This window comes from Nesoenas mayeri (assembly GCF_963082525.1).
Source record: "Nesoenas mayeri genome assembly, chromosome: 30".
Classification (NCBI taxonomy): Eukaryota; Metazoa; Chordata; class Aves; order Columbiformes; family Columbidae; genus Nesoenas; species Nesoenas mayeri.
Genome location: NC_137564.1, coordinates 390238 through 417526, shown reverse-complemented (window position 1 = coordinate 417526; position 27289 = coordinate 390238). Strand labels below are relative to the sequence as shown.

Below are 27289 nucleotides of genomic sequence, written 5' to 3'. Positions count from 1 at the left end.
TTTTTAAAAAGCCCCGAACAATCTCCCCTTTGTAAAGCAAATTCCAGTAATGCCACAAGATCTATTGTGGCCGAAGAGCACAGAGAGCACCCAAGAAGCCAGAAGAGGCCTCGGAAGTGTCGCTAATAGGCGAAGTTTAAAAATAAGCCCGTCTTTGGAAGGCTCCAACAGAGAAACTAAGGAGGACACATTCAATCCTTTGGTTCCTTTCCTTTGAGATCTTCGGCGGCTGTCACAGACATCACCCACCATCTAACACCGAACCGCGTGAGCGCAGAACAACATTCAAACGAGCTGAGCGGGACGAACTCACCTTTTTATAGGTAGTTTCACCCGTGGAGTCCACTCCTCGGTGCCCTTTCTTTATTGTCTGCGAGCCCGGCTGCCCAGAACCACCCGGCATCTAAAAGCGGAGCAAAAGATGGTAAGAACCAATGTATAAACCACAATTCTTAGCAGTAGGTGGCTGCCCAGAGCCACACGGCATCATTTTGGATTTAAAGATGGAGCTGCTGAAGCCCCAGAGCATAGCAAAGCGAGGACGAGGTACAGACAGTGGGACAGTGACAGCATCAAAACGCCTTCAGAACCTTCTGGCTCGTGCAGCGGGGCCAGACATGGGGTTAAACACCAACAGCTTGGTGCGAACCCTCATCACACCATCAGCTCTAAGTGAGTCTGGACCGAGCGCAGCTTGGAGGAAACATTTTAGGAAGGTGGTGGATCAGATCCCACTGTGATTCACCCCGTTGACTCATCGGTGTCGAACACACGCGGTCGGTAAATGACGTTCCTCAGTCCAAACGGGTTAAACGTCTTGCTGGCAGCGGGAGATCTTGGTGGGCCTGGAATTGCTCAGTTCCAGCAGAGCCATTAAGATTTTAGTCCCTCGATAAGGAAGAATGCTTTGATTTCCTAAATGAGTGCTTACAGCTCACCGCACCGATTTGAAAGAGAACGGATATACAGCAGTCTGGAATGAAGGGTTTCTATAGGAACAAACCAGCTTGACATGCAGCAACTTACCTCGGGGGTGAGGGATTTTTTGAAAGTAGCCGATCCTGTTAAAAACAAAGCAAAAAGCCACAGTCAGGAAGGGTCGATCGCCACCATGCAGCACAAGAAGCCAAAAAAGGCTGACGCACTGTTTGCTCACACAGACGTTTGGAGGCAGCTGGGAGGGCACTGACTCACGGCGCCTTTTTGTGGAGCCACAAGGAAACGCGGCTCCGCTCGCACGCGGGTTCGTGGCGGCGCTGCCGGCTCAGCTCAGCTCAGCGGGATTATTGGTGGTTAATTAGAGCTGGGCACTCCGCAGCGTTTCAGTAGATGCACCGACCACACTTTACTTTCCAGGACCTTTGTATTCAACGGCTCAGAACCCAACCCCTGAAACTAAATATCTACAAGGCCTGGGATCCCACCGTGAGTTTTTGCTGGATGCAATAGGAAAAAAAGCAGTTACAGCAGATGTGATTGACCCTGACTTGAGTGAGGCATTTGACACAGTGTCCCGCAGCATCCTCACAGCTGAACTGAGGGAGTGCGGGCTGGATGAGCAGGGAGGGAGGTGACTGCGAACTGGTGAAGGGAAGAAGCCAGAGAGTCGTGGTCAATGGGGCAGAGTCCAGTTGGGGCCTGGATCCAGTGCGGTGCCTCAGGGGCAGTGCTGGGACCAGCACTATTCAATATATTCATCAATGATTTGGATGAGGGAATAGAGTGACTGTCAGCGAGTTTGCTGGTGACACCGAGCTGGGAGGAGTGGGTGACACTGGAAGCTGTGCTGCCATCAGAGACCTGGACAGGCTGGAGAGTTGGGCGGGGAGAAATATGATGAAATAGAACAAGGGCAAGTGTAGAGTCTTGAATGTGGGCAGAACAAGCCCAGGTTCCAGTGTAAGTTGGGAATGAGCTGTTGGAGCAGTGAAAAGGGAGCTGGGGGTCCTGGGGACAGCAGGGGGACCATGAGCCAGCACTGGGCCCTTGTGGCCAGGAAGCCAATGGGACCTGGGGTGGGTTAGAAGGGGGTGGTCAGTAGGTCAGAGAGGTTCTCCTGCCCCTCTGCTCTGCCCTTGAATAAAGGGTTTAGCTCAGATACTATAAGGATATACTTGGGGAACATATGTATATACATAATGTAATCCATACAGACAGAGCACCCTGAGAACGCCCGATCTCATCTGATCTGGGAAGCTAAGCAGGGTCGGGCCCGGTTAGTACTTGGATGGGAGACCCTACAGATACACAACCATAGCACCCTGAGAACACCTGAGCTGGGAAGCTAAGCAGGGTCGGGCCTGGTCAGTGCTTGGATGGGAGACCAGCTGGGTCCAGAGAGGGTCTCCTGCCCCTCTGCTCTGCCCTGGGGAGACCACATCTGGAATCTTGTGTCCAGTTGTGGCCCCTCAGTTCCAGCAGGACAGGGAACTGCTGGAGAGAGTCCAGCGCAGCCACCAAGATGCTGCAGGGAGTGGAGCAATTCCCGTGTGAGGAAAGGCTGAGGGAGCTGGGGCTATGGAGCTGGACAAGATTGGACTGGATGAGCTTTCCAGGTCCCTTCAACCCCTGACATTCTGGGATCCTGTGATCGCTCCCAGCACACCCAGTTTCCCCAGTAGGAAGCTCCCCCACCCTCCTGTTTCCAAACGAGTTTGCTGCTGATTGGGAAATAGGTAATTCCTGTTTGACCACGATAAAGAAAACACTTATTCACGGCTGAGTGTGAGGATGAAGCTGCAGCCGAAGCTTCGTACGGATCCTTGTGCAAAAACCAGCCCTCAACAACCCAAAGAACAAAACTCAGCAGTTTCCACATTCACAGGTTCCAGTTATCACCGCCTCTTTTTGTAAAGGCCATTTGGTGTCACCCCAAATTCTGCTTGGAGAAGTGAAGGCGTTAAATTCAATGGTGTAAATGTAACAAGAAATAATCCCCAAATCTGCTATTCCAACAACTCTTTAAACCAAAAGATCATCAACCTTAATTCTGAACAATAGAAAAAACAGCTTGAGAGACCCAAACAGTTAATCCTGGCCAAATGAAACAGGCCAGTCCTGTCCAGAAATGAATCCACCATGGCCCAAAATGTTTCCTTTTTGCTCCCTGAATGGTGAAAGAAAAGCCCTACGAGAGGTTTCCGAGCTGTTTACCGCAACCTGAAACAACCTCAACAAACAGCCTTATCTGGTTGGGATGATTCGATCCAGCACCAGATCGGATACTCTGTCTTGTTGGATCAGTCCCACCCCGTCAATCCGCAGCTGTAAATGGGAATAACAGCGAAAACATCCTTTATTTCCCCCAAAGCGCAAAGCGGGCAGCAGCCAAGCGCCGCTGGAACGATCCGGCGCCGTCACGCTTCAATCAAACACACTGCAATCGAATGGCGGCTTTTGTTGAGAGCGGCAGCGGCTTATTTCGGGGACAAAACCCACCGAGTTGCGTCCGTCCTCGCAAGCCAAGGCGGTTACATCACACAGCGTTTTGCTGCCAGTTACTGGGAAGGAAAATACATGCTTTTTGGGGGGTTTTAAGCACATATATGCGATCTGTCTACCTCTTCGGAACGACATCACCGAGCAGCACAAAAAGCTGAAATCTAGATGAGTAGAAACAGAAAGGTTATAGAGTTGTTGAGATGAATCGATATCTCAGCAGCTGGAAGAAAGAAGAAGTGTTTTCCATGAGAAAGACGCACAAAAAGAAATCCTATTTCCACTAGGCTAGAAAACAAAGGTCCAAAATGTGTCCGAGCGAAACGTTGCGCAAAATAAAACCTATTCCACAAGAAGGACGGAACAAAGAGTCAAAGCCAACGCTTTGCATGGCCGGAGATACGAGCAAACCGCATGAAACACGGCCCTCCAGAGCGAGATAAACCGCTTACACACCCTCAGTCTTGACCAGAAGGCCAAGTGATTAATAATTGGATCAATTAGATTAAGGGCATCAATTCAACAGCTCCCGAATGTCACCGGATCCCGCTGTGGCGTCCCAGGGCGAAAAGAGCGCGAGACGCAATCTCGGTAACGTTATCTCGGTGCTTTGCCATAATGCTGAACCCTCCCGGCGCTTCACCAGCCGCTCAGTGCGCCCAGGCCCGGGGAAATAAAGCAGGTTTTATCATTTTCTTAATTAATTACAGGTTTCCATGCGCTCGGTTGAGGTGGGAGCGGAGGCCACGCACAATATCTAGAAATCAACTCAGAAACCCAATAAATAAGCAGGTAGCTCGTCTGGCTCGTAGCACATATAAGAAGGGACCGGAGAGGAGGGGGTTTGGGTTTCCATCACCTGGGGGGTCACTGATTACAAGCACCGATCTCCCCAATACTCATGATCCATCATTTGGGGCTTATCCCTGTGATTTTGGGAAAGAAGACGCGCTTGATGGCGACCGGTTGGTTGGGAGCTGCAATCCAAACTCAATATAACTCACCATAAAACCCCTTCTCTGAGCAGCACAGCAGAGATGGTGGCTAAAAGGACATAAATCAGTGAGCGAGTTCAGCAAAACTCGGTTTTGCTGAAGGTGCTTAAGCCAAGGGCGCTTTCTGGAATATCTGATGGCGACTCCAGTCCCTGTGACCCACAGAAAAGTCGGGGAGACCCTCCTGCCCCCCAGCAGCATCTCCTGGGAAGGGAATGTGTGTCAACAGCTTCAATCCCAGCCCAGCGACCGCAGAACCTGCTTCAAACCGACCCCGGAGGGAGCTGGTGATGGAGACAGCAGAATTACCCGATCCACTTGCTTAATTGGGGAGAAAAGGCCAAATCTTTTCCCTGAAGAGGGAGATTTGGGTCAGATTTAAGGGATTTCTCACCCTGGGAGCGCTCGGCTTTTTAAACAAGGCTGAGTGCGCCAGGACGTGGTGCGATAACATGTTTAATTACCGTTGTCAGAGGGTAATCAAGAGCGAGCGCTGGAGAGTGAAGCGGCGCGGGGGGCGTTAATTCATCTCCAAAAACCAAATGGCTTTTCAACCTTGATGGGGGGAAGAAATAAACCACCGAGCGGCCCCTTTCAACCGAGCTGGAGGGAGGAGCAGCTTTTACTTTCCAAAGGGAAATTCGGTTATAATTCAGGAAATGGTGCTCCCGGTCATCAGGGCTCGACCAAAACCGCATGATTCTCACTCGCTTCGCCAGACGAGCTTCCACCCTGCGGTTTATTTAACCAAACATGGGGTTTATTTAGCCGAATTGCTCCTACCTTTATCCTTTCGCTGCTCACCTGTGTCCATGGGAAACACAAGCAGCTTTGCCCCGTGTCAGGGTGGGCGCCACATCCCAACACACCAAAAGGGGCGTTTAGGGAGTTTGGGCGACGAGACGCAGCCGACAGCACCAACCTGTGACACCCACAGCGATCTCGCAGCCCATAGTTGCGAAGAAGAGACGTTTGTATACCAGCGACGGGCCTGGGAGTCATTTGACGGTTTTATTTTAAGCCCGAGGATGATGAGGGTTCAGACGTTTCCATTGACCCCACTCACGGTCCCTCCCGCGCTCGCCCAGGTGGGATCGGCAAAGCTCAGTCCCTCCCGCAGCGATTTCAGGGAGAGGTTGAGCCTTTCTGGGTGTTTTACACCCACTTTAAGGGCTCAGCTCCATCCAGATGCATCAGGATGGTTCCCCTATCCCCACAAATCCATTTGGAGAGCAATTCTTTTGTCCCCGGCCTCCAGGGAGGGGCTTGAACAAGCGCCACAATGAACCCTCGACCTATAATTACAAAGCGCTCGCAGCACAAAGGACCAAACAACCCCACATGAGCGTTTTTTTTGGCAGATGCTGCTTCAAAGCAAAAGCAGCAAAAGGAGAAAACCTCTTGGGGTGTTTCTGGGGAGTTATATCCATGTTAAGACAGGGAGAGGAGGAAAACGCTGCCTGCCTGGCTGGGGAAGGTTCCAAAATCAGTCGCATCCCCTGGATGGTGCCAGGAATAAAATAGCCCCTGGGACAAATTGCAACCACCTCAAGAAGCCCCGAGTCCCCCAGGGCTGAAATCTCGGGTTTAAAGCCATCAGGGATCAGCCGAGGTGACCGCGCGTCACGTCCCGTCCTGCGCACGTCACAACCAGAACGCAAATCCTGTGGGAAACGCGGCTCAGCCAACACCTCGCCGGCCGGAGGAGCAAACAATGGCCATTATTCCACCAGGAAGAGAGAAGAGATTCGCTGGTTCACTCGCATATTTTCCCTTTGCAAAGCTCCTCCTTCAAGTTCAACATCTCAAAGGAGGCCCCGAAGCAAAAGACCCCGAGGTTTCACCGCAATAAACACCCAAGAGGTCTCACCCTCCTCACTAAACTGGGTTTATAGGAACAGGTACAACTCCCCCGATGAGCAAAGATCAAGCCGGTGCGTTGGGCGCCTTCAAACTGCCCAAAGGCCACGGCAATGAAGCCAGAAAATCGAGTATGTACAGACATCCCCACCAGACGAGACATCAACGCCGCGGTAATAATTAAGTTAATTTATCTTATGGCGATCCGGCCCTGAATGCTTCTAAAAGAGAAGCGGAGCTTAAGGTGCAAAACACCAATGCAAATGAAGCTGAGGTTCAGCCGTGAGTCCTCCCAGGGGTTTCTCCTGTCCCTGATGGGACTTGAGTGACCGGGAAGCTTCAGCGTATTGTGTTATAATAAATAAAAAGCCTCCATAATCTCTTCCGGAGAAGCTCGGGAAGGATGGTTGGGTCTTGCCTTGTGGTTTCCAGCCACAAACTAGAGCCAAGAAGCCGTTTTGGGGCACGTGGAAAGGGGAAAATGGCTCTTGACTCCCCAATAATGCTACAAGGAGGCGGCACCACAGCTTTAACAACCCAAAGCGCCCCGTTTTACCCCAAATGAGTTTCCCATCCCTCTGCGGAGATGAGGACGGTGCCCGGTTCCAATCCTGCGTACGTCTGGGTTCAGCTCGTGCTTTAAACCAGCAGAGCTATAGGAGCCCCCAGGACCCCCCTCAGCTCTTCCCAGCCCAAACAGCCCCAACCAGAAGGGGTTTATGGTCCCACAATATCTCGCCTCCCCTTGAATGGCTTTGAGGAGCCACCTTGGCCTTGCCCAGCACCACAAGAGGGTTCCTCCACCATAGATTCCCCCTTCCCCAGCAGGTCCTGCCCTAAGGGGGATATTTCAGCTCCCGTACCCCAAAAGGCGGACCCGTTGCCACCCTGACCTGTGGCTCAGGCTCTAGAAAACAAGGGAAAAGGCTCAAGTTTCCCCTCTGTACCAACCTCAGCTCCCCGCGCCGCCGACAGAACCCAAGACCCTCAGTTCCCTCATAATACCCTTTTTGAAGGGGCTCTTCGAGCTGCCCCCGGGGCCCCGTCCATGCCTAGAGAGTCCTTCCCACACACCCACGGCTTCCTCAGGAAAAGCGCGGCCCTGCTCCCACCTCCCCCGGACAAAGGTGAAGTGGAGCCCCCACACGGGTTCTCAAGCCCACGACCCCCAGCGCTCGCTCCCATAGGGGCCGCTTCCCCCGCCGGGCTCCCCCTCGGGCTCCCCCGCAGCGCCGGGCCGCCCTCCCCTCCCCTCCCCGCCCCGCGGCCTGGCCCAGCCCAGCCCCTCACCCCCGCACGGCCCGGCCCGGGCCCCGCGGCCCTTCCTGCGCGCCCCGGCCCCACAGGCCGCCCACCGGCCTCCTCAGCGCCCCCTCGGCCCTACACACCCCGCGCCTCTCGGGCCTGTAGAGCCCCCTAAGCCCCACGCAGCCCACCCCCACCCCCTCAGCTCCCCTCCCCCGCGCCCCCTGGCCCCGCCGGTGCCCGGCCCGGTGCCCGGCCCGGCCCCCGTACCGGCCAGGCCGCCGCTGCTCCCGCTGCTGCCGCCCGACTCGGGCCCCGCCGCCGCCATCTTGGAGCGCGCGCGCGCTCCCTCCCTCCCTGCGGCGGCGCCCGCGCCCCGCCCCGCTTGGCTCCGCCCCCTCCCCGCCTGGCCACGCCCTCCCTTATCGTTATGCCCCGCTTATTGATCACGTGATGCGCCAAAGCGCGACCAAAACAAAGCGGCAAAAAGCGGGGGGGGGGGTGAAGGGGGCACGTGGCGCACGGGGCGTCACAAGCGTTGTCGTGACGTCACGCCGCGACGTCATTTTCCGCTATTCCCTCCCGTGGGTCGCGACGTGGCCGCACCGAGACGGGCAGAGCCCGGGGGCGGACGGATCGGCTCTTCTTTTTTTGTTTTCGGGGGGGGTTGCTCCCGTGACACCGCTCTCCCGTGACGCCGCTCTCCCGTGGCGTCACTCTCCCATGATGTCACACTCCCGTGACGTCACACCCCCCGTGACGTCACACTGGTGCCTGGCCGGCCCGGTTACTGTACCACTGAGAGCCCCGCGGTGACGCATCCCCGGTTTGTCCCCCCCCGTGCCCGGTCCCGCATGGACGAGCCCCCGTAGGGACTGCAGCGCCTCCTCCCGCTCGCAGGGGGGCGCCCGCCGCCACTCGGCCGTTTGGCGCCGCGGGGGCCGGGCCAGGCCGCGCAGTCGAGTGCCGAGCGCCGAGCGCGGCGGCGGCGCGATGAGCCTGGCGGAAGGCCGCGCCCCGCGGCGAACGGCCGGGAACCGGCTGTCGGGGCTTCTGGAGGCCGAGGAGGAGGACGAGTTCTACCAGACCACATACGGCGGCTTCAACGAGGTGCGGGGGGGGTGGGGGGGGGGGGGGGGGGCGACAACCGGGGCGGGGTGGGGGGTGGTCCCGGTGCTGTGAGGGGCGCGGGGGATTTCGGGGGAGCCCCCGAGGGGCTGGGTGGGGGGAATTGTGTCCTGGGGGGGGGGGAAGGGGGTGGCCCCGGGGTGGGAGGGACTGGGTGGGGGGAGACAGAGGGGACCAAGGGGCTGGGGGTGTCCCAAGGGACTGGGGGGGACAGGGGGAACCCCAGGGGGGTCCTAAGGGAGTGGGGGTGACAGAGGAGGAGACCCGAGGGACCGGGGGGGTGACCTGAGGGAGTGTGGGGGGACACCGGGCTGGGGACACCATGTGCTGGGGGACACTGGGCTGGGGACAATGGATGTGCTGGAGACACTGGGTACGGGGGGACACAAGGGGTGGGGGGACACTGGGTACAGGGGACACCAGGTACGGGGGAACAACAGGTGCAGGGGGACACTGGGAATGGTGGGGACACTGGGGATGGTGGGGACACCAGGTATGGGGGGACACCATGGATGTGGGGGACACTGGGTACAGGGGACACTGGGTGTGGGGGGACACCCGGGGCAGGGTCACCAGGGATAAGGGAGACACCAGGGTCAGGGGGACACTGGGGTAGGGACACCGGGTTGGAGGGACACTAGGGGTGCAGGGGACACTGGGGGTGGGGGGATACTGGGTACAGAGGGACACCAGGTATGGGGGGACACTGGGTATGGGGGGACAGGGGAGTCCCGAGGGGGGTCCCGAGGGACCGAGGTGGGGGGACAGGGAGGACCCAAGTGGGGACAGAGGGACCGGGGAGTGTCCCAAGGGACCACAGGGGACACGGGGGACCCAAGGGACTGGGGGGAACAGGGGACCCCGAGGGACTGGGGAGGGGGGGGACCCGAGGCTTGGGGGGTGTCCCAAGGGACTGGGGTGGACCTGGAGGGACCCCAGCGGGGACGGGGGGGTACCCGAGGGACCAGGGGGTGTCCTAAAGGACAGGGGGGACCCGAGGGACCGGGGGGTGTCCTAAAGGACAGAGGGGACCCGAGGGTGCCCTAAAGGACAGGGGGGTCCCAAGGTGTGTCCTAAAGGACAGGGGGGACCCGAGGGACCGGGAGGTGTCCTAAAGGACAGAGGGGACCCGAGGGACCGGGAGGTGTCCTAAAGGACAGGGGGGTCCCGAGGGGTGTCCTAAAGGACAGGGGGGACCCGAGGGACCGGGGGGTGTCCCAAGGGACTTGGGGGAGGACCCAGGGGGACCCCAGGGGTGTCCCAAGGGACTGGGGGGGACCCAAGGGACCGGGGGGAGCAGGAGGGTGTCTGCTCTTTGGAAGCCCCATAATGCTGAGGCTCCTGTGGCTGTGGGGCAGGCGGGCACCGGGGGGCTCGTGTCTGCGCCGTGGGGACCAGGGGGGTGACACGTCCCCGGTGTCCCCGCAGGAGTCGGGCGATGACGAGTACCGGGGGGACCAGTCGGACAGCGACGATGAGGTGGACTCGGACTTCGACATCGATGAGGGCGACGAGCCGGCCAGCGACCAGGACGAGAGCGAGCCCAAGCGCCGGCGCGTCGCCACCAAGGCATACCGGGTACGGGGGACACCGGTGGGGGGACACCGGGCTGGGGACACCGCGTGCAGGGGGACACTGGGCTGGGGACAATGGATGTGCTGGAGACACTGGGTACAGGGGGGACACAAGGGGTGGGGGGACACTGGGTACAGGGGACACCAGGTACGGGGGAACAACAGGTGCAGGGGGACACTGGGAATGGTGAGGACACTGGGTACGGGGCGGACACGAAGGGTGGGGGGACACTGGGTACAGGGGACACCAGGTACGGGGGAACAACAGGTGCAGGGGGACACTGGGGATGGTGGGGACACCAGGTACAGGGGGACACCATGGATGTGGGGGACACTGGGTACAGGGGACACCCAGGGCAGGGTCACCAGGGATGAGGGAGACACCAGGGTCAGGGGGACACTGGGGTGGGGACACCGGGTCGGGGGGGACACTGGGTCAGGGGGACACTAGGGGCGCAGGGGACACTGGGGGTGGGGGGGATACTGGGTACAGAGGGACACCAGGTATGGGGGGGACACCGGGCTGAGGACACCAGGTGTGGAAGGAACACTGGGTACAGGGGGACACCAGGCTGGGGACACTGGGCACAGGGGGACACCGGGGGATAGAACGGGCTTCCCGTGAGGATGAGTTGAGGTTTAAATGAGGCCGAAGCTGCGGCCGGGGGGGGTGTTTTCTCCCCTCTCACACCCTCTGTGCCCCGTCCCCAGGAGCCCCTCAAGAGCCTGCGCCCCAAGAAGACGGACGCGCCCAGCGGCAGCTCCCAAAAGCCACGGGAGGTGAAATCCGTCCCCTTGGAGCTCCAGGATGACGTGGGAGACAGTGAGTTCGCACGGGATGGGGGGGATGGAGACGGGTCCTCTCTGTGCGGGCCCCCGGTGAGCCCTGTCCTACAGTCAGAGAATCATTTTGGGTGGAAATTCCCTCAAGATCATCAAATCCATCCATTATCCCATTTCTGGCGCTGCCCCATGTCCTGAGAACCTCATGTCCATCTGTCCAGCCCTCTAGGGATGGTGACTCCAGCACTGCCCTGGGCAGCCTGTTCCAATGCCCCACAGCCTTTTGGGGAAGAATCATCCCCAAGATCCCATCTCCAAACTCCATTTTTGACGCTGAGGGTGGGAAAACCAGGTTGCCCAGAGAGGTGGTGGATGAACCATCCCTGAGAACATCCAAGGTCAAGTTTGATGGGGCCATGAGCAACTTGGTGTGATTGGGGACATCCCTGAGCTGTTGGAGATGTCCCTGATCTGTTTGGGATGTCCCTGGTCTGGTTGGGATGTCCCTGGTCTGGTTGGGATGTCCCTGGTCTGGTTGGGGATGTCCCTGATCTGTTGGAGATGTCCCTGGTCTGTTGGAGATGTCCCTGGTCTGGTTAGGGATGTCCCTGGTCTGTTTAGGGATGTCCCTGGTCTGGTTGGGGATGTCCCTGATCTGTTTGGGATGTCTCTGATCTGGTTGGATGTCCCTGGTCTGGTTGGGATGTCCCTGGTCTGGTTGGGGATGTCCCTGATCTGTTTGGGATGTCCCTGATCTGGTTGGATGTCCCTGATCTGGTTGGGATGTCTCTGATCTGGTTGCATGTCCCTGGTCTGGTTGCATGTCCCTGGTCTGGTTGCATGTCCCTGGTCTGGTTGCATGTCCCTGGTCTGCTGGAGATGTCCGTGCCCATGACCAGATGGCTTTGAAGGTCCCTCCCAACCCAAACCCTTCCATGATCATAGAGTCACCATTTTGGTTGGACAAGACCCTCCACATCATGGAGTCCAACCATTCCCCAGCCCTGTCCCTGCCCCATGTCCTCAGAACCTCATGTCCGTCTGTCCAGCCCTCCAGGGCTGGTGCCTCCAGCACTGCCCTGGGCAGCCTGTTCCAACACCCACAGCCCTTTGGGGAAGGAACGTCCCCGAGCCCCGCTCTGTTCCTCCAGGCCGGAAGCACATGCGGCAGTCGACGACGGAGCACACGCGCCAAACCTTCCTGCGCATCCAGGAGCGCCAGGTCCAGTCCAAGCGTAAGAAGGGCGGCCCCAACTACGACCGGCCCCTGACGCAGGAGGAGCTGCTGGAGGAGGCCAAGATCACCGAGGAGATCAACCTGCGCTCGCTGGGTGAGCCGAGGGGCACAGGGACCCCCCAAAAACGGCGCAGGGAGCAGGGTGAGGGTGCGGCCGAGGTGCTGAGCCTCCCCCCGGGGTCGTTGTGGTTTTGGCAGAGAATTACGAGCGCCTGGAAGCCGATAAGAAGAAGCAGGTACAGAAGAAGCGCAAGTGCGTGGGGCCGGTGATCCGGTACTGGTCTGTCACCATGCCGCTCGTCCCCGAGCCGGGCAAGGAGGAGAACGTGGACGTGGAGGGGTAGGTTGGGGTCACCGTGACGTGTCCCTGGTTGTTTTCTCCCCCCCGCCAAGTCCCCTTTGTCCCCATTTCCCAACCTGAATCCCTCCCCAGCACAGCGAGGGAGAAGCGGGTTTTGGGTGGCATGTTGAAGCCCCAAACTCCAATCCTGGGGGGCGGCTCGAGGAGATTTGGGGGTCTCTGATCTGGTTGGGATGTCCCTGATCTGGTTGGGATGTCCCTGATCTGGCTGGGGATGTCCCTGATCTGGCTGGGGATGTCCCTGATCTGGTTGGGATGTCCCTGATCTGGTTGGGATGTCTCTGATCTGGTTGGGATGTCCCTGGTCTGGTTGGAGATGTCCCTGGTCTGGTTGGAGATGTCCCTGGTCTGGTTGGAGATGTCCTTGGTCTGGTTGGAGATGTCCCTGATCTGTTGGAGATGTTTCTGGTCTGGTTGGATGTCCCTGATCTGTTGGAGATGTCCCTGATCTGGTTGGGATGTCCCTGATCTGGTTGAAGATGTTTCTAGTCTGGTTGGGATGTCCCTGATCTGGTTGGGATGTCCCTGATCTGGTTGGGATGTCCCTGATCTGGTTGGATGTGCAGAGGACACCGAGTTGGGGACACTGGGGGTGGGGGGACACTGGGTACAGAGGGACAGCAGGTATAGGGCGGACACTGGGAACAGGGGGACACCCACCTTGGGTTTCCCCGCACCCTGGGGGGCTCTTGGGCGCTGATTGTGGCTTTTCTAGGCTGGACCAAGACCCTCAACAAGCCGAAGCGGCTCCGGCTTCAGCCGGGAAGTGCTCCCGCACCTTCATCTCCTTCAGTGACGACGAAACCTTCGAGCGTTTCTTCCCCAAATCGAAACCCCCTCGGCTCCCGGTGCGGGAGATCTGCCCCGTGACCCACAAACCGGCCGTTTACCGCGACCCCATCACCGACATCCCTTATTCCAACATCCGCGCCTTCAAAATCATCCGGGAGGCCTATAAGAAATACATCACGGCGCACGGGCTGCCCAGCGCCGCCGCCGCCTCCGCCGCGCTGGGGACCCCCGCGCCCCCCGGCCCCGACCCCGCCGCCCGGCCCACGCGCCAGAAAATCATCATCAAGCAGAGCGTCCCCACGGCCTGAGCGCCGGCGACACCTCCTCGCTCTATTTATCTCCTTCCTCCCCTTTTTTTATATAAAAAAAGAAATAAATCCGATTAGCCTGCATGAAACGACGGTGCGGGGTCTTGTTTGCGTTCGACGTGCGGCGGTTGCAACACCGGGAGACCCTACAGTAAACGCAGGGTGTGTTTGGCCCCTTGTTTTCTGGGAGACCCTACGGTAAATGCAGGGTGTGCATGACCCCTTGTTTTCCAGGAGACCCTACAGCAAACACAAGGTGCGTTCCACTCCTTGTTTTCTGGGAGACCCTACAATAAACATGCAACACCAGGAGACCCTACAATAAACACAGGGTGTGTAGGACCCCTTGTATTCCAGGAGACCCTACAGTAAACGCAGGGTGTGCATGACCCCTTGTATTGCAGGAGACCCTACAATAAACACAGAGTGCCTATGAACCCTCATTTTCCAGGACACCCTACAGTAAACAAGCAACACCAGGAGACCCCACAATAAACACAGGGTGTGTAGGACCCCTTGTATTCCAGGAGACCCTACAACAAACATGCAACACCAGGAGACCCTACAATAAACACAGGGTGTGTAGGACCCCCTGTATTACAGGAGACCCTACAATAAACAAGCAACACCAGGAGACCCTACAATAAACACAGGGTGTGTAGGACCCCCTGTATTACAGGAGACCCTACAATAAACAAGCAACACCAGGAGACCCTACAGTAAACACAGGGTGTGTAGGACCCCTTGTATTCCAGGAGACCCTACAATAAACATGCAACACCAGGAGACCCTACAGTAAATGCAGGGTGTGTAGGACCCCTTGTATTCCAGGAGACCCTACAATAAACACAGGGTTTGTAGGACCCCTTGTATTCCAGGAGACCCTACAATAAACACAGGGTTTGTAGGACCCCTTGTATTCCAGGAGACCCTACAATAAACACAGGGTGTGTAGGACCCCTTGTATTCCAGGAGACCCTACAATAAACACAGGGTGTGTAGGACCCCTTGTATTCCAGGAGACCCTACAGTAAACAAGCAACACCAGGAGACCCTACAATAAACACAGGGTGTATAGGACCCCTTGTTTTCCAGGAGACCCTACAATAAACAAGCAGCTCATTCCCAGTGCCAGTGACCCCCACAAGTGATTTGAGGGGGGGCAAGAGCCAAGTTGCCCAGATGGTGATGGTGTAAAGTGGCATCAAATGGCCCTGCGGGGGTCAGGGTCTCCGATGGGGCTCCCTGTGCCCTCACCCCCCAGCCTGTGTATCCATGGGGTGCTTTGGGGCCCCTCTATGGCTGTGGGGGTGGGGCTGGCGGGAGGGGGGGGGAGGGGGGGGGCTGGCGGGGCTCGATAAGGCCCGTGGATACGTGATCTGGGCGATCTCGCCCCTCCCCGCCGCCGCTGGCACAATAAACCGCTGAGCTCATGCCCTGCGCGGCCGCGGCGCTCGCACCCAGCCCGGAGCCGGCCAGCGGCCAGGTAGGGCCTGGGGGGGTCCCTGGGGTGCGGGGGGTGTCACCTCTGCGCTCACTCACTGCGGGGTCCCTGGGTGCTGTTGGGGTCGCTGCTTCCCCACCCCGTAGCCCCCTGGGGTGTCTGGTCCCTCTTGGGGGTGTTGGGTGCGTGTCACCCCACCAGGGGACAAATTCAAGCTGGTTCTTTAAGGGGGACCCAAGTCCTGGTGTCAGGGGACTCGTGTCCCCAGCATTTACCCCCCCAGGGAAGGGGGGAACCACGTTGAGGGGGTAAAGGGAATAAATTGGGGGGGTAAAGGGAATAAATTGGGGGGGTAAATGGGGTGGCTGGGGCTCCTGAGGGACCCCAAACAGTGCGGGGGGGATAGTGGGTCCTGGCCCTATGGAAACCCTGGCAGGCGTGCCTCAGTTTCCCCAAGAATCCCTCCACCTTTTGGTGCCCCCCAGCCTGGTGGGAACACAATATGGACACAAATAGACCCCGCAGGTCATGGCGTGGGGGGTCACGATGGTGTGGGGGGGTCACCGTGGTGTGGGGGGGGTCGCCGTGGTGTGGGGGGGCGCAACACAGTGTGGGAGGGGACACCATGGCAGGAGGGGGGTCACCATGCTGTGGGGGAATCCCTGGTGCTGTGGGACACCCCCGCACCCCAGGAGCCTCTTACCAGCCCCTCACCCCCCAATTGTCCCCCTCCGAGGCCACCCCGTGTCCCCCACCATGACGTCGTACCGGCAGGAGCTGGAGAAGTACCGGGACATCGATGAGGACAAGATCCTGCAGGAGCTGTCGGCCGAGGAGCTGGAGCAGCTGGACATGGAGCTGATGGAGATGGACCCCGAGGTGGGCGCCGGGGCGAGGGGGATGTGGGGGTGACATCCCTCGGGAGGTGACACGCGGCCCGTCCTCCCCAGAACGTGCTGCTGCCGGCGGGGCTGCGGCAACGCGACCAGACGCAGAAGAGCCCGACGGGGCCGCTGGACCGCGAGGCTCTGCTGCAGCACCTGGAGAAGCAGGCGCTGGAGGCCGGCGAGCGCGAGGACCTGGTGCCCTTCACTGGCGAGAAGAAAGGTGAGGGGACATGGAGGGGGACATGGGGGGGACACGGCGGGGACATGGGGGGACGGGGCCCCGCGGCACCGGGTATATTTAGCTCGGCCGAACAGTCCTCGCCAGCGGCTCGGGTGTCCCGGGCGAGCTGGGTCCCCGCCAGCGCCGGGCACGGACACCCCCTGGCAATGTCACCCCCCATGTGGCCACCCCATGCAATGTCATCCCCCCCCCCCCCCCCCCCAACAATGCCACCAATAGTACAGACAAGCCTGGCAATGCCAAACCTGGTATGGCCACCCCGTTGCAATGCCACCCTGGTAATGTCACCCCCAGTACGGCCACCCAATGGCAATGCCACCCTAGCAATATCACCCCCAGTACGGCCACCCAATGGCAATGCCACCCTGGGAACAGTCATCCCATGGCAATGCCACCCTAGCAATGTCACCCCCAGTACAGCCACCCCTGGTAATGCCACCCTAGCAATGTCACCCCCAGTACAGCCACCTCTGGAAGAGTCACCCCATGACAATGCCACCCCAGCAATATCACATCCAGTACGGCCACCCCTGGCAATGCCACCCCTGGAATAGTCACATCATGGCAATGCCACCCTGGCAATGCCACCCCCAGTATGGCCACACTATGGCAATGCCACCCTGGGAATAGTCACACCATGGCAATGCCACCCTGGCAATGTCACCCCCAGTACGGCCACCCCATGGCAATGGCACCCCTGGAATAGTCACCCCATGGCAATGCCACCCTGGCCATGCCACTCTGGCAATGTCACCTCCAGTATGGCCACCTCATGGCAATGCCACCCCTGGAATAGTCACCCTATGGCAATGTCACCCCCAGTATGGCTACCCCTGGCAATGCCATCCTGGCAATGTCACCCCCAGTATGGCCACCCCTGGCAAAGCCACCCTGGCAATGTCACCCCCAGTATGGCCACCCCATGGCAATGCCACCCTGGAAATAGTCACACCATGGCAATGTCACCCTAGCAATGTCACCCCCAGTACAGCCACCCCTGGGACAGGTCGCCCTCTGGCAGTTGTCACACCCCACATGCCCCCACTGCACCCGCTGTCACTGGGAAGGGGGTGACACGTGTCCCCGTGCCCAGGGAAGCCCTTCGTCCCCAAGTCCCCAGCGCAGGAGGTGCCGCGGGAGGAGCAGGTGACGCTGGAGCCCGAGCTGGAGGAGGCGCTGGCCAACGCCACCGACGCCGAGATGTGTGACATCGCCGGTGGGTCTCGCGTGGGGCTGCGGCCACCCCCGGGGGGACACGAGGGGACCAGGGGGATGACAGGGCACCCGCTGACCCCCCCCGTCCCGCAGCCATCCTGGGCATGTACACGCTGATGAGCAACAAGCAGTACTACGACGCGATCTGCAGCGGGAACATCACCAACACCGAGGGCATCAACAGTGAGTGGCCTGCGGGGGACACTACGGGGACACCATGAGTCACCCCATGGCAATGCCACCCTAGCAATGCCACCCTAGCAATGCCACCTCCAGTACGGCCACCCCATGGCAATGGCACCCCTGGAATAGTCACACCATGGCAATGCCACCCTGGCAATGTCACCCCCAGTATGGCCACCCCATGGCAATGCCACCCCTGGAATAGTCACCCCATGGCAATGCCTCCCTGGCAATGTCACCCCCAGTATGGCCACACTACGGCAATGCCACCCTAGGAATAGTCACACTATGGCAATGCCACCCTGGCAATGTCACCCCCAGTACGGCCACCCCATGGCAATGCCACCCCTGAAATAGTCACACCAAGGCAATGCCACCCTGGCCATGCCACCCTGGCAATGTCACCTCCAGTATGGCCACCTCATGGCAATGCCACCCCTGGAATAGTCACCCCATGGTAATGCCACCCCTGGAATAGTCACCCCATGGCAATGCCACCCTGGCAATGTCACCCCCCGTATGGCTACCCCATGGCAATGCCACCCCTAGAATAGTCACCCCATGGCAATGTCACCCCCAGTATGGCCACACTATGGCAATGCCACCCTGAGAATAGTCACACCATGGCAATGCCACCCTGGCAATGTCACCCCCAGTACGGCCACCCTGAGAATAGTCACACCATGGCAATGCCACCCTGGCAATGTCACCCCCAGTACGGCCATCCCATGGCAATGCCACCCCCAGTATGGCCGCCCCTGACAATGCCACCCTGGCAGCGTCACCTCCAGTATGACCACCCCATGGCAATGCCACACAGGGTCCCCGGGGCTGTTCAGGGGGATTTTGGGGAGCAGAACCCCTCCAGGATTCCCCATGTTGACCACACACACACGCATACAAATGTGTGCCCGTCCCCATGCATGATGACACGTGTCCCCGTGTGTCCCTACGTGTCCCCGCGCACACGCGTGTGCCCCAGGCGTGGTGAAGCCCGACACGTACAAGCCGGTGCCTGACGAACCCCCAAACCCCACCAACGTGGAGGAGACGCTGCGGCAGATCCAGGCCAACGACTCGGCGCTGGAGGACGTCAACCTCAACAACATCAAGGTGAACGACCTGCTGGCACTGTCCCCACAGTCCCTGTGCCAGGGTGTCTCCAGGACACCCCAGGGTGCTGGTCCTCATCCGGGGGCACCCGCGTCCCCTTGGTGACACCACACATCCCCTCAGCACCACTTACAACCCTTCGGTGACATCAGCGCCTGCTTGGGAATGTCCCCTGTTCTCTTGGAGACATCTACACTCCCTCATTAACCCTTACATCCCCTTGGTGGCATCCTTGAGGACGTCCCCATCCCCTTGGGGACACTCGCATCCCCTTGGGAATGTCCCTATTCCCTTGGGGACACCCACACTCCCTTGGGGATATCCCCATCACCTTGGGGACACTCACGTTCCCTTGGGGATGTCCCTATTCCCTTGGGGACACCCACACTCCCTTGGGGATGTCCCCATCACCTTGGGGACACTCGCATTCCCTCGTGGAGGTCCCCATCCCCTTGGGGACACCCGTGTCCCCTCCCCGCAGGACATTCCTGTCCCCACGCTGAAGGCCATCTGCGAGGCCATGAAAACCAACACCCACGTCAAGAAGCTCAGCCTGGTCGCCACCCGCAGCAACGACCCCGTGGCCAACGTGAGTCCCAGCCCCGTGTCCCCAAACGTCCCCAAAAGGGAGGGGACACAGTCCCCTGTCCCCAGCTCCACCCTGGCCACCAGCAAACCCAGGTGATGGTGGCTTTTCCAAGGTGACGGTGGCTTTTCCACCGTCACCTGGGGTGTGGGTGGCTCAGGACGTGGAGCAGAGGGTGCCAGGCCTGGGTGCCACCCCAAGGTGACACCCTGAGGTGACACGCAGGCGGTGGCCGAGATGCTGACGGAGAACAAGACCCTGCAGAGCCTCAACATCGAGTCCAACTTCATCACCAGCGCCGGCATGATGAGCATCCTCAAGGCCATGCAGCACAACAGCACCTTGTGCGAGCTGCGCGTGGACAACCAGGTGGGGACGGCCACCCCGGGGAGGGGACAGGGCTGTCCCCACCCTCCTCCTTGGGCTGACGGTGTCCCCGCAGTGCCAGCGGTTGGGTGACACGGTGGAGATGGAGATGGCCGCCATGCTGGAGCAATGTCCCTCCCTCGTGCGCTTCGGGTACCACTTCACGCAGCAAGGCCCCCGCGCCCGCGCCGCCATCGCCATCACCAACAACAACGAGCTCCGTGAGCATCCCCCGTGTGTCCCCATGTCCCCAATTCCCACCCCAGAAGGGGGGTCCCAGCACTAACCCCCCATCCTGGCTTTTCCCTCTGTCTCCCCAGGTCGCAAACAGAAGAAAACCTGACAGGACCCCCCCGGCACAGCTGTAAATAAAGAGGATGGAGAGACGTGGCGTTGGGATCCGCTGGGATCTGTCCCCGCGATTGGGATGGGAGGGATGAGCTAAGGGGGGGGACATCGCTGGGACACCCCCCTGTGCTGGGACTGAGGCCCCGTTAGCCTGGGGTCGTTAATCCACAGGGCTGAGTGCGGGTACCCCTGAGAGTAGAGGAGTCATGGATTTATACTGGGGAATTTGGGTATTTATACTCTGAGATTTGGGGTATTTATACTGGGGAATTTGGGGTATTTATACCCTGAGATTTGGGGTATTTATACTGGGGAATTTGGGGTATTTATACCCTGAGATTTGGGGTATTTATACTGGGGAATTTGGGGTATTTATACCCTGAGATTTGGGTATTTATACTGGGAATTTGGGGTATTTATATCCTGGAATTTGGGGTATTTATATCCTGGAATTTGGGGTATTTATACTGGGGAATTTGGGGTCTTTACACCCTGGAATTTGGGGTATTTATACTGGGGAATTTGGGGGTTTATACACAGTGACTTTGGGGTATTTATACTCCAGGATTTGGGGGTTTATACACAGCGACTTTGGGGTATTTATACCAGGAGGATTTGAGTATTTCTACCAGGGATTTGGGGTATTTATACTAAGGAATTTGGGGTATTTATACCAGGGATTTTGGGGTTTATACACAGGGAATTGATGCAGTTATACTAAAGAATTTGGGGTATTTATACCTAGGGATTGGGGAGTTTATACACAGAGAATTTGGGGTATTTATACCAGGGGAACTGGGGTATTTCTACTGGGGAACCGGGGTATTTATACCCGGGGGAATGGGGTATTTATACTGGGGAATTGTTATACTTATAACAGGGGATTTGGGATATTTATACCTGGGGGATTAGGGGTATTTATACTGGGAAATTTGGGGTACTTATACCCCAGGATTTGGGGTATTTCTACCCTGGGATTTGGGTACTTACACCCAGGGCATTGGGGATATTTATACCCAGGAGATCGGGGATATTTATACCCGAGGATTGGGAGTATTTATACCCGGGGAGAACTGAGGCAGGCGGTGCAGCCGGGCGCTTTCCAAGCACCGGGAAGGCTGCCAGAATGGGGGGGACACCTGGCACTGCCACCCCAAAAGGCCACGACCCACCGGCAGCTGCCAGCGTGCAAGAAACCGAGTGACTTGGGCCAGAGACAGGAGGGGATGGGCCAAAAAGGGGCAGGGACACCCCAAAAAGGCACCAGGTTGAGCACCCCGGGGTGGCAAAATGTTGGCGCAACCCCCAATATCACCCGCTGCCCCAACGGCGCAGACACCTCCGTCCTCTCCAGCTTTCTCTATTACCGGGGGGGTTGGGGACAGCCTGGGGACCGTGTTGGGGGACAGCGTTGGGCTCAGGCCGGCAGCAGCGCAGGCGGCTCCTCCTCGTCGGAGTCGAACTCGGCGTTTTCGTCCTTCACCCACTTGCCGGAGGGGTCCTGGATCCAGCCGGCGCTGGGGAGGGACGGACAGATGGACAGAGGGTGTGAGCAACGGCTGCTTTTGGGGTTCCCCGCACCAGGGGGGTGGGCCCACTCACCTCCGCAGCTGCAGGTATCGCTCCAGCACCCGGCGCCGCTCGGGGCTGAGCCCTTCGGACCGGCTCAGAGCCGCCGCTTTGCCCTTGCTGCCTCGCTGCGGCGGTACCGGAGCTGCCTTTGGTGTGTCTGGGGGGACAGAGAGAGGCTGGTGTGACCCCAGAAACGGGAGAGAGACCGGGAGCCCCATCCTGCTGGTGTCAGCACGGCCCTGGAGCTGCCGGTCAGCTCTTACCCGCTCGATCGCCGCGGTGTCCCGGCAGCAGAGCCGCGGGGCTGGTGTCCACGGTGTTCCCAGACGGCTCCAGAGGTGTCGAGGCAGCGCTTGCCCCTATCCGGGTGACACCAGCTCGTGGGCTGCTCCCCTCTGGCCTGCGATGGGACAAGGAGTCAGGGGGAGCTCAGAGCTTTTCCTCGTCCTCCAGCACCCAAACCAACGTGCTCACCCCGTCCTGCGGCAGCAGGAGCTGTAGGGAGCTGCCTTGAGCAGAGCGCTGTGGGCGATCCTCCTGGTCCGGGCCAGCAGAGGGGCCGGGGAGCCCTGCGGAGAGGGGACAGAGGGGACAGAGCTTAGGGGGAGAGGGGAAGGAGGGAATGGAGGGGACACAAGGGACAGAGCTCAGGGGGAGAGGGGAAAGAGGGGACAGAGGGGACTGAGTTCACGGGGAGAGAGCTCAGGGAACAGAGAGGACTGAGCTCAGGGGGAGAGGGGAAGGAGGAGATGGAGGGGACAGAGTTCAGGGGAAGAGAGCTTAGGGGATGGAGGGGACAGAGCTCAGGGGGAGAGGGGACAGAGGGGACAGAGCTCAGGGAGAGGGGAGACAGAGGGGAGAGAGCTCAGGGAGAGGGGGAACAGAGGGGACAGAGCTCAGGGAGAAGGGACAGAGCTCAGGGAGAAGGGACAGAGCTCAGGGAGAGAGCGGAGACAGAGGGGACAGAGAAGATAGAGCTCAGGTAGAGGGGAGACAGAGGGGACAGAGCTCAGGGAGAGGGGAGACAGAGGGGACAGAGCTCAGGGAGAGGGGAGACAGAGGGGACAGAGCTCAGGGAGAGAGTGGACAGAGGGGACAGAGCTCAGGGAGAGAGCGGAGACAGAGGGGACAGAGAAGACAGAGCTCAGGTAGAGGGGAGACAGAGGGGACAGAGCTCAGGGAGAGGGGGGACAGAGCTCAGGGAGAGGGGGGACAGAGGGGACAGAGCTCAGGGAGAGGGGGGACAGAGGGGACAGAGAAGACAGAGCTCAGGGAGAGGGGGGACAGAGGGGACAGAGAAGACAGAGCTCAGGGAGAGGGGAGACAGAGGGGACACAGCTCAGGGAGAGGGGGGACAGAGGGGACACAGCTCAGGGGGGTCCAGTGGGATGAGGCTGTGGTGTCTGCACCAACCTGCGCTCCCGTGTCCTCTGCCCGCACCTCCTCCTCGTGCTGCCGCTTCTGTACCGCGTCCTGGAGCCGCCGCTTTCTGCCGTAGAAGCGCTGCAGGCCTGGAAGAGAGCAGAGGGGACATGGAGGGGACATGGAGGGGACATGGAGGGGACACACACCAGCTTGGCGCAGCCCACCCCCTACGCCGGCCCCCCCAAACTTACTGCCCATGTGCTTCTTGCCAGCCCTGTGGACCGTCAGCATGTCCAGCGTGTCGAAGATGGGGCGGTGGGCACACACGGTGCAGGCGTACCTGTGCCAGAGGGGGGGACAAGCGGCCGTCAGGACCCCCCGCAAGCCACGGCGGGTGGGGACTGCGCTGGGGGTCCCGCTCACCTCCCGCTCCGCAGCAGCAGCGCCTCATCCTCGGGGATGTAGTTGGCCAAAAGGTCGGCGACGCGTCTTTTCTGGAGGGGAATAAAGGGGGTTTTGTGAGCGCTTGTGTCCACCTCGCCTGCTGCCCCAAGTGGTGGGTCTGTCCCCAGTTTGCCCTGCAGGGAATCAGCCCTTGTCCCCAGCCCTGTCCCCCCGCTTAGACCTCGGGACCCGCTTATGAGGAGGCAAGTGGGGGAATTGGGTCAAGGCCGGGGAGAAAGGGGGGGTTTGGGTGTTAGAGGTGCTGGGAGGGGAACCCTGAGGGGGTGTCAAGCCAGGGCAGGGGGAACTGGGAGGCAGAGGAGCATTTGCGGGCAGGAAGGGTGTGGAAGGAGGGTTTTACAGGCAGGGAGGAGAGGGGAGCGCTGGGGGAGCCGGGAGCGGGACAGGCCGGGCCATGGAGGCGCGAACCCGGGCGGATGTGGGGAGGTCGGGGGAAGGATCTGGGGGACTCGGGAAGGGTCTGAGGGGTCCTGGGGGAGCTCTGGGAGATCCTGAGGGGGTTCTGGGGGGTTCTGAGGAGCCCGGGACCCACCTGCAGCACTCCCAGCTGATCCGGGTCGTCCCCCTCCCGCTTGAAGGACATGGCGGCCGCGGCGGTTGCTATGGGAACCGCCCCCTCTCCCGCCCCACTTCCGGGTGGCTCTTCCCGGCGGGCTGGGCGCTGGAGCGGCCACCAATTGGAGAGTGCGAGGGGCGGGAAGGGCCCGCCCCGCTGTCCGGCGGCCCCGTGGCATGACGGGAGTTGTAGTTCCGAGGCGCCCTCCCCCCGCGGGAGTCCCGCCGGACTCGGACTACAAGTCCCAGAAGCCTCTGCGAGGGCGGCCAGGTCGGGTCTGGCGTCTCCGGGCTCACCGGGGCCCGGGGGCTCCCGGAGGCGGCGGCGGGGCCTCACCGGGGCCCTGGGCCGGTCCCGGGCCGGGGCAGTTCGCATGAGCCCCCGGGCACGCTGGCGGGGGCCGGGGCTGAGCGGGGCCGTCCCGCCATGGCGGCGGGGAGCGGGGGAGCGGGGGCCGCCGCCCGGGAGCACCGTCTGGAGCCCGGGGACACGTTAGCGGGGCTGGCGCTGCGCTACGGGGTGACGGTGAGAGCCGCGGGGGGCGCGAGGGGACACCCGGGGGGGACACCCGGGGGGGTGGGGCGGGATCCGCGGGGCTGCGGGACAGGACGAGCCCGGGTCCCCACGGGGGCACCGCTGTCCTTGGCCGCTCCTGGCCCGTCCCCATCCTGCCTGTGACTGTCCCATCCCACCGCTGTCCCCACCCTGTCCTGGCCCCATCCTGTGCTTATCTCTGTCCTCATCCCATCCCTGTCCCCACCCCTGTCCTGTCTCTGTGCCACCTCTGTCCCCACCCGTGTCCTGTCCCTGTGCCACCTCTGTCCCCACTCCTGTCCCCACCCCTGTCCTGTCCCTGTGCCACCTCTGTCCCCACCCCTGTCCCCTCCCCTATCCTGTCCCTGTGGCACCTCTGTCCCCACCCCTGTCCCCTCCCCTATCCTGTCCCTGTGCCACCTCTGTCCCCATCCCTGTCCCCACCCCTGTCCTGTCCCTGTGCCACCTCTGTCCCCACCCCTGTCCCCTCCCCTATCCTGTCCCTGTGGCACCTCTGTCCCCACCCCTGTCCCCTCCCCTATCCTGTCCCTGTGCCACCTCTGTCCCCACCCCTGTCCTGTCCCTGTCCCACCTCTGTCCCCATCCCTGTCCCCTCCCCTATCCTGTCCCTGTGCCACCTCTGTCCCCATCCCTATCTTGTCCCTGTGCCACTTCTGTCCCCACCCCTATCCTGTCCCTGTGCCACCTCTGTCCCCATCCCTATCTTGTCCCTGTGCCACCTCTGTCCCCACCCCTGTCCTGTCCCTGTGCCACCTCTGTCCCCATCCCTATCCTGTCCCTGCGCCACCCCTGTCCCCATCCCTGTCCCCACCCCGTCCCCGGCAGATGGAGCAAATCAAGCGCGCCAACCGCCTCTACACCTCGGACACCATCTTCCTCAAGCCCACCCTCCTCATCCCCGCACCGGCCCAGCCAGGGGGACCCAGCCCTGAGGATGGGGACAAGGATGACGACGAGGACAAGGACACGCCTGTCCCCTCAGGGGACACCCCGGCTGTCCCCACACCATCCCGCCACGACCTCTCGGCCACCGATTTCCTGCGGCAGCTGGACGCCGAGATCGGGCGCTCCAAGGCGGCGGCGGCACGGCGGCTCCGCGCCGGCGGCACAGGGTGAGCGCGCCCGGCCCGCCCCCACTTTTGGGGCAAAATGGGGGCTTTTGGCTGTAAGGGGGTGGGGGGCTCACAGGGCCACCCCTCAGTGTCACCCGCTGCGTCCCTGCAGCACGGCTGAGGCTGAAGGCTCCCAGAGTCCCCCCCGCACCGGGGTCACCCCCCGGGGGGGCCCCCGCCTGGGCCCCCGGCCCCTCACCAGGACCCCGCGTGCGGCCGCTCTGCGTGACGCTGAGGACGAGATCTTCACCCTGTGACACTGGGGACACCGAGGACGAGATCTTCATGTTGTGACACTGGTGACACCGAGGACGAGATCTTCACTCTGTGAACCTGGGGACACCGAGGATGAGATCTTCACGCGGTGACACTGGTGACACCGAGGACGAGATCTTCACGCTGTGACACTGGGGACACCGAGGACGAGATCTTCACCCTGTGACGTGGGGGACCCTGAGGACAAGATCTTCACGTTGTGACACTGAGGTCACCAAGGATGAGATCTTCACGTTGTGACACTGGTGACACCGAGGACAAGATCTTCATGCTGTGACACTGGTGACACCGAGGACGAGATCTTCACGCGGTGACACTGGTGACACCGAGGACAAGATCTTCACCCTGTGACGTGGGGGACCCTGAGGACAAGATCTTCACGTTGTGACACTGGAGTCACCAAGGATGAGATCTGCACCCTGTGACGCTGGGATCACTGAGGACACGCCGCCGTCACTGTCACCCTGCGGTGACAGGGAATCCAGGACACCCACAGCTCCCAGCCCTGGTGGGTGGATAGTGGAGAAGACACAGGGATTTGGGGGGGATGGTGTCACCTCCCTGTCTCTTTCAGAGGGGCCACAGCGATTTGGGGGGGACGGTGTCACCTCCCTGTCTCCTTTGGGGAACCTGTCCACCCGCAGGGACACCCAGGGTGCGGAGCCACTGGGACAGATTTACCAGCCGATGTTTTTCCTCTGTTGTATTTATTTGTACGTCTTTGCTCTTGTGGGGGTTTTGGGGGGGTGGGACCCCCCAGTGCCAGTGCCTGGACCCCCCAGTGGGGACAGTCACCCCCCAGCCTGAGAGCTTGTAAATAAAACCCAGCACTGTCACCTGGCTGTGCCTGTTTGTCACCCCTCGGGGACACTGTCACACACCCCCCTACCCGGGTACACAGTCACCCCTTGGGGACATAAGTGTCCTCCCAGGGACACGGTCACAGCCCTGGGGACACAGTTAACCCCTCAGAGACACGATCATTCCCCTTGGGGACATGGACACCCCCTTGGGGACACCGTCACCTCACTGTGGATGTGGTCACCCCCTGGGGGTGCTGTCACCCCTTAGGGACACTGTGTGTCCCCCGTGGTCACCAGGGGACTTGGGTGCCACTCCGCGTGGTGCCACCAGGTGTCACCCTGTCTCCACACCCTTGGGACACCCCCAGAGCCTTGGGCGTCTCCTCAGGGTCCCCCAGGGTCACCCTGTCCCCAAAGATGTCCCCTTCCCCCCCCCAGAGGTGCTGGGGACACTTGGGGACCAGACCCTAAGCGTTACCTG

At 60.4% G+C, this 27289-nt stretch overlaps 4 protein-coding genes across 13 annotated transcripts in view; 3 read left to right on the top strand and 1 right to left on the bottom strand.

Annotated features, from left to right (window-relative positions):
* Positions 1 to 21548, bottom strand: part of PIP5K1A (phosphatidylinositol-4-phosphate 5-kinase type 1 alpha) — a 33661-nt gene extending 12113 nt beyond the window's left edge. For 7 of the 9 annotated variants that reach the window (XR_013923420.1, XR_013923421.1, XR_013923422.1 and 4 more), the window contains exons 1-3: positions 7809 to 7908; positions 1027 to 1061; positions 314 to 403 (exon numbers count right to left, since the gene is read on the bottom strand). Coding sequence is in view for 6 of the 9 variants with exons in the window: in XM_080361026.1 (XP_080217152.1) it covers positions 314 to 403; positions 1027 to 1061; positions 7809 to 7866 (183 nt within the window). In the remaining 3 variants the exon portion in view is untranslated. Of the gene's footprint in view, positions 1 to 313; positions 404 to 1026; positions 1062 to 3560; positions 3662 to 7808; positions 7909 to 21471 lie in introns of those variants that run through there. The other 2 variants (XM_080361027.1, XM_080361029.1) reach the window with 2 other exon arrangements.
* On the top strand, positions 8364 to 13805 carry VPS72 (vacuolar protein sorting 72 homolog). The gene is made up of 6 exons (XM_080361258.1): positions 8364 to 8648; positions 10095 to 10244; positions 10952 to 11063; positions 12175 to 12354; positions 12459 to 12600; positions 13337 to 13805. Exons 1-6 carry the CDS (start codon positions 8532 to 8534, stop codon positions 13719 to 13721), a joined length of 1086 nt encoding a protein of 361 aa, XP_080217384.1. The 5' UTR covers positions 8364 to 8531; the 3' UTR covers positions 13722 to 13805.
* On the top strand, positions 15123 to 20147 carry TMOD4 (tropomodulin 4). The gene is made up of 10 exons (XM_080361187.1): positions 15123 to 15207; positions 15902 to 16044; positions 16116 to 16272; positions 17387 to 17509; positions 17602 to 17691; positions 18674 to 18804; positions 19286 to 19393; positions 19616 to 19759; positions 19833 to 19977; positions 20077 to 20147. The coding sequence occupies exons 2-10, from the start codon at positions 15922 to 15924 to the stop codon at positions 20097 to 20099; spliced, it is 1044 nt and encodes a 347-aa protein (XP_080217313.1). The 5' UTR covers positions 15123 to 15207; positions 15902 to 15921; the 3' UTR covers positions 20100 to 20147.
* A 2806-nt stretch (positions 21549 to 24354) lies between the features above and the next one.
* Positions 24355 to 26807, top strand: LYSMD1 (LysM domain containing 1). 2 transcript variants are annotated; one of them, XM_080361166.1, is made up of 3 exons: positions 24355 to 24587; positions 25500 to 25729; positions 25842 to 26807. In XM_080361166.1, exons 1-3 carry the CDS (start codon positions 24489 to 24491, stop codon positions 25984 to 25986), a joined length of 474 nt encoding a protein of 157 aa, XP_080217292.1. In that variant the 5' UTR covers positions 24355 to 24488; the 3' UTR covers positions 25987 to 26807. The 2 variants fall into 2 exon arrangements, with proteins under 2 accessions (XP_080217292.1, XP_080217291.1); XM_080361165.1 differs by having other exon boundaries at positions 25443 to 25729; positions 25842 to 26805.
* Positions 26808 to 27289: the final 482 nt, after the last annotated feature.

Bases quoted from the DNA above. Each gene is read 5' to 3' on its own strand.
- VPS72 (XM_080361258.1), top strand. From the start codon at position 8,532: ATGAGCCTGGCGGAAGGCCGCGCCCCGCGGCGAACGGCCGGGAACCGG. The intron at 8,649-10,094 runs GTGCGGGGGGGG...GTGTCCCCGCAG, and splicing joins CATACGGCGGCTTCAACGAG to GAGTCGGGCGATGACGAGTA. The intron at 11,064-12,174 runs GTGAGTTCGCAC...CTGTTCCTCCAG, and splicing joins CCAGGATGACGTGGGAGACA to GCCGGAAGCACATGCGGCAG.
- TMOD4 (XM_080361187.1), top strand. From the start codon at position 15,922: ATGACGTCGTACCGGCAGGAGCTGGAGAAGTACCGGGACATCGATGAG. The intron at 17,510-17,601 runs GTGGGTCTCGCG...CCCGTCCCGCAG, and splicing joins CGAGATGTGTGACATCGCCG to CCATCCTGGGCATGTACACG. The intron at 17,692-18,673 runs GTGAGTGGCCTG...CGTGTGCCCCAG, and splicing joins CAACACCGAGGGCATCAACA to GCGTGGTGAAGCCCGACACG.
- LYSMD1 (XM_080361165.1), top strand. From the start codon at position 24,489: ATGGCGGCGGGGAGCGGGGGAGCGGGGGCCGCCGCCCGGGAGCACCGT. The intron at 24,588-25,442 runs GTGAGAGCCGCG...CGTCCCCGGCAG, and splicing joins CGCTGCGCTACGGGGTGACG to ATGGAGCAAATCAAGCGCGC. The intron at 25,730-25,841 runs GTGAGCGCGCCC...GCGTCCCTGCAG, and splicing joins CTCCGCGCCGGCGGCACAGG to CACGGCTGAGGCTGAAGGCT.